Here is a 5,133-nt window from a genome sequence, read left to right on the forward strand (position 1 = left end):
ATTATATATATATATATATATATAAATTAAGGAAATAAAACTGAGTATAAAACAACAATTGGAATACAATATTACAAAAAAAATTTAACCACCTTCTCGTTACGTGCTGCAATTCGAAATATGATTGCCGGTTTGGAAGATTTATCGATATGCGCTGCGTGTAAATTGGCTAACGAAACAATACAAAATGGATCGGAACCAACGTAAACACGAACGAATGAAAGCTGAATTTCACGACCATGAGTATTGCGAACAGCCAGATAAACACTGTATTCTGTCACCTTGCCTGAAAAACAACTGCTTACACATTATCGGTCAAGCACAGTCAGATCACAGTGTTAAATTTAAAATAATGACTAAGAGAAATGGAATAAATTCAGAAAAGATAAAGTTTAAAATAAGTGTACCAGATGTCGTAATATGGCTGAAGTCTTTGCAATGATACTCTTAGTAACTTGAATAAAATTGAACAAAAATGAAAATTTACCAACAGCACTCTGTGGTGGATCCCAAGTTAGATGTGCACCTTCTGGGCTCTTCGTCACCTTGATATTGGAAGGAGCACCGGGATAGCCAGGAAGACAAGTTTTGAAAGCAGTTACCTGAAAAGCGTCATACTAAACTAGAAAATTGGTTTTTCAATTATCAGAAAGTCCGGACTATTATAATCCCTATAAAACACTTAAAAAACGGTACTAAACTGAATAATCATTGAAAGAAGACAATTAACCAAAAACGGAGAGAACAGCAAATCTTACATAACAGTTTACCTCCGACCAATTGCCTCGGCCGCAAGCATTTATGCCAGCAACACGAAAATGATACGCAGTTCCAGCTTCAAGTTCAGCTTTTCTCAAATAACTTGCCTGAACTCCAAGTTCACATTCATTTCAAGGTAATTTCAAGAATTATGAAAGACCTAATAGAGAATGAAATCTTTAACGATTGTTAATATTATCCATGTAATGGATGCAGAAAAATTGATGCTTCAAAACGTATACCAGAAAGCAATGAAATGTAAACTAAAGTTTAGGACCTCGAAAAGAAAATAAATCAACTAATCAATTACTTTAAATATATACATATATATCACTAAACGATATTCTTCATCAGTCATAACTTATACAAGTAAAAATACATCAGTAATAAAAAAAAAAAAGAAAAATACCCCGAATGCATCTTCCATGCCAGTAGAACATGGTAAAAAATAGTGTGTTACAAGATGACTTGTCCCTTTTATAATTCCAACGTTGTACCACTCTGATTCTGCTTTTACCTAAAAATTAAAAAAAAGAAGTTATCACTATGGAAAGATTAATATTAAAAACTCATCAACAAAATGATTGGAAAACTATCATCACGTCTGGTTTTCAGTGGGAAAAAATTATCTTAAAACTGAAAATTTAGAAGCTGAAAGTTGCCTCTGGAGAGGTAGAGCGATGAGATCGACTGAACTGTGCTGTACCGGATTCAACTTTCAGAACTGTAACAGATGGAGCACATTTTTTTGTGTCAACCTCATTTGGAATTTCCTCAACTACTACGCTGCCAGCGTTAACAGTTTCTGCTACAGGAGCAGATATCTCTGTATCTGTACCAGACGTTGCTGTTACAGATTGGCTCGCACTTGGTGAATCCACTGATTTCGCAGTTTCTGTTGATATCGAGTTCACGGACTCCAATTTTTTAATATCTGTTGTGTTTTCTTCGCTGCTGGATGTAACTATTTGCAGCCTTCCGCTATCATGTGATGAATCTAAGTCGTCACTTTGTCCTCTCTTATCGAGAGGGACATCGTCGTCAGTTTTCTTATCTCCGTCAGTATCTTCAACTTTCACTTGTTTAGTAACAGACATAGCGTCCTCTTTAACGTCCTTTTCGGCATTGTCTTCACTCTTTCTATCAGTTTCTTCTTTTTTACATTCAGTCACTGCCGCAATCTCAGTTTTGTCTGAAACTACTTTATAAACAATTTTTACAACAAAACAAGATAGTTCAAACTACAAAACGGAACAGTTGCTTTTTCTTTTACAACTATGGAGTGAAGAAATGTTGAAATATTGCATAGAATGCAAAGGTAAAGCAGCGCAGCACAAAGTACGCTTTCAGGGGAAAAGAGGAAATAATGCTTATGAAGTCAGTGATTACCAAGTTTATTACTGTCAGCATTGCTTGTCGGATTAGCTTCATTTTCATTTTTGACGTCCTTTTCCATGGGAGATTTTCCTTGTGTAACATTGGATGAGGATATTTCAACTTGAACATTTGTAGGAGGTAAAATAGCTACTGCTGTTACATTTGTTTTTGGTCGTATTGTTTTGGATGAAGCCACTGCTTCTCCGGATGGTGCACATTGAACCTAAATATATACGAAAATAAGGAGACAAATTAGTTCTGAAATCTAACTACTTCATCCACAAATTAAAACCGCACCTCATTTTAAAAACTTGAAGTTATTTCCTTAGAAAATTATTCCTGGGAACGTATTCTAGATCTACTCTTTAATACTTTATAACAGACGTCGAACAACTGATAAGAATGAATTTACTTCGACATAATGAGCCTTTTATCAAGTACTATGATATGAGGTAGATCACTTAATGAATGTCAGTTTAAATACCTTGGTAGCTGTCTGCACGTGAGTTGCACCCACTGGGGACACCTTTGCTTTCTTAGTATCTTGTGTAACAGATGCAGATGAACGACAAACACTGACAGCAGTATCAGAAGGTTGCTTCACATGTTGGTCAGTTGTATCAGCATTTTGAATAATGCCGGTTTCACCATCTGGAGCTATTTCATCCAGAAGATTTTGTGGTAAGCCGATCTGAAATAATCATAAATAGGAAACAATAAGATAAGAATCATGCGTCATTTTTGTCATGATAAGAAAGACTCTCAATATATTACAGAGAGCAAGACCTGAAGTGGATGGAAAGTCACTTTCGTTACAACCTTCATAATGGAGTGATAAACTTGTTACGAACATCAACATTTGGCATCACTGGAGTGGTATATGTTGTTCCTTGCGTGGAAATCGATGGTGCATGTTCCGTAGTTATTGCCGCCGGTTCTGCGCTGCTGTTTCCAGGCTGAACAACGTGCGGTGATACAGATTCAACAACGGCCAGCTGCGGACTGTCTCCAGTACTAACATTTGAGGCAGATACAGTAGGACAATTCGTCTGCTGCAGGAATAATAATTTATGTGGTGCAGTATAGCCAGCTCCAGGTGCCTTAGTCACTAGGATCGCTTTTGCAGCTGGATGTTTGACAATAGCCGCCTAAAATTATGGTACATACTTCTTAAAATGCAGAAAAGATGGCGACACTGTGCTGCAGATCGGCAACTGCCTCATGCAACATGCTCAAAAAGGTGGTGTCACGTAACATGATCGGGACAAGCCGCTAGTACTACTAACAGTGAGTGATTTCATTTCGCAAAGCCGACGTTGTCGTGTTTGCCATCACAATGGGGACATCACTTACTAAAGCAGCCACTTAGCACAAACTCAAACTGATCTCGAAAACGCATAAATCGACTTCGACTTGCACATCATGTGCTTCTCAATATGCGACACCTAGTTAGTGGTAACTGGAAAATAGTTCGTCGGAATATATGCAGTGTACAGTACGGCAAAAAACCCGAAACTTACTAGTGCAATGTTACGGAAAGACAGATCGAAATCATTAGCAAGGGTAATGGAAGTATAGACTAAGCTGTTATGAAAAATGGATATCAAAATTCCGGAAATCGACTCAGCATATGCCAAAAATTGTGTCCGATGACTGACCTAATTTCTAACTTATTCGTATGTGTGACAGCTCACTTATTCTCTTGCTGAAGTACCAAACAAGGAAACGAAATTTCCGATGCCCTGGAACGAATAACGCAGCTTAATGAAACGTGAAATAAGGCTAAGTACTCAAATTACAGCAACCAAACAGTATTAATAGAGCAAACTAAGCAAGCAGCACGTTTCACAGACAAAGGATGACACAGATAAAGTAATGTATTAAGGTGAGAGATGATTATAAATCAAATAAATTATTCTGAAATGAAACGTGAAAAAATTGAGCACTGAAAGTGAAAAGCCTTGAAAACAGGAAACTGAAAGGTTTATACCAATAAAGAAGAAAAAAGGTTGGAAAATCCGTGGATGTCGTGCATCAGTTGCAGAATATCCAAAAAGCAGAAATGAAAGACTTATCAACCTTGAAAAACAATAAAAAATTTTAGTTAAACGATGCAACTAAAAACTTTCCACTTTTTTAAACGGTTTAGAAAAAAACATTTTTTCTTCTTTTTTTCGCAGAAGTGAATACAATAAAATCATATGCATGCGGATGCAGAAATGAAAGGCAATCAAATTGTAACTTTTTTCGAAAAAATGAATAATGAACAGAAAGTTTGGAAACAAATAGCAAATTCACCTGATTTGAAGTGGTGAATCTTGGTGCAGGTAAAACGCGGAGAAAATGTCCGCGAGGACCGTGAGCCATAATGGCTGCTGCACCGCGAGGTGCACTTCTGACCACTTTCATTACCTGCGGTCCACTAGCCGCAGTACTTCGAATTGCGATTACCTTCCCTGCCAGCGGCTTTCCTGTCGCAGCCACACGAAGACCAGTTGTTGATCTGACAACTAAAAGATATGAGATAATCTCAGTAATAGGAAATCCAAACTTTTTAATCCCCCTCGACTTCACCAAAGCTTCTTTTGCTTCTTTTTCGACATCTTCATAACACAAGGAAGTTGTGACAAATCAGGTCGTAAGACCGTTGATTTTACTAGTATGAGTTTTATATGAGTTTTATTCTGAGTTTTATTCTTTTCTTATGAGTTTTAGTATGAGTTTTATTCTTTTCTTTTCGTGGTCGCTCCTTCACTCAGCACGAAATTCAAAACAATTTCTTTGCGCTACATAAGTATGTTGAAGCTTAATTAAAAGTAAAATGAACCTTGACATTTTGAATCCATTACTTATGAAAAGGCATAATCGATTTCGTAAAACTGAACAACTGGATAACAAAACTTCAAGGAATGAAATCTCGGACTGTGTTTTGGAACTAATTGTCTAATTGGAATATATATATATATATATATATATATATATATAATAAACTAACTA

The 5,133-nt window shown here is 36.5% G+C and overlaps 1 protein-coding gene across 1 annotated transcript in view; it reads right to left on the reverse strand.

The window, feature by feature from the left end:
- Positions 1-71: 71 nt before the first annotated feature.
- LOAG_17997 (kelch domain-containing protein family protein) overlaps positions 72-5,133 on the reverse strand; it is a gene marked incomplete at its 3' end in the record, with an annotated part of 8,269 nt that continues 3,207 nt past the window's right edge. The window contains exons 10-18 of the mRNA XM_020450667.1: positions 4,435-4,646; positions 2,988-3,284; positions 2,621-2,827; positions 2,149-2,359; positions 1,422-1,951; positions 1,169-1,276; positions 771-866; positions 488-602; positions 72-286 (exon numbers count right to left, since the gene is read on the reverse strand). Coding sequence (XP_020305630.1) covers positions 72-286; positions 488-602; positions 771-866; positions 1,169-1,276; positions 1,422-1,951; positions 2,149-2,359; positions 2,621-2,827; positions 2,988-3,284; positions 4,435-4,646 — 1,991 coding nt within the window. The remainder of the gene's footprint in view (positions 287-487; positions 603-770; positions 867-1,168; positions 1,277-1,421; positions 1,952-2,148; positions 2,360-2,620; positions 2,828-2,987; positions 3,285-4,434; positions 4,647-5,133) is intronic.

Source organism: Loa loa, assembly GCF_000183805.2.
Source record: "Loa loa unplaced genomic scaffold supercont3.169, whole genome shotgun sequence".
NCBI lineage: Eukaryota > Metazoa > Nematoda > Chromadorea > Rhabditida > Onchocercidae > Loa > Loa loa.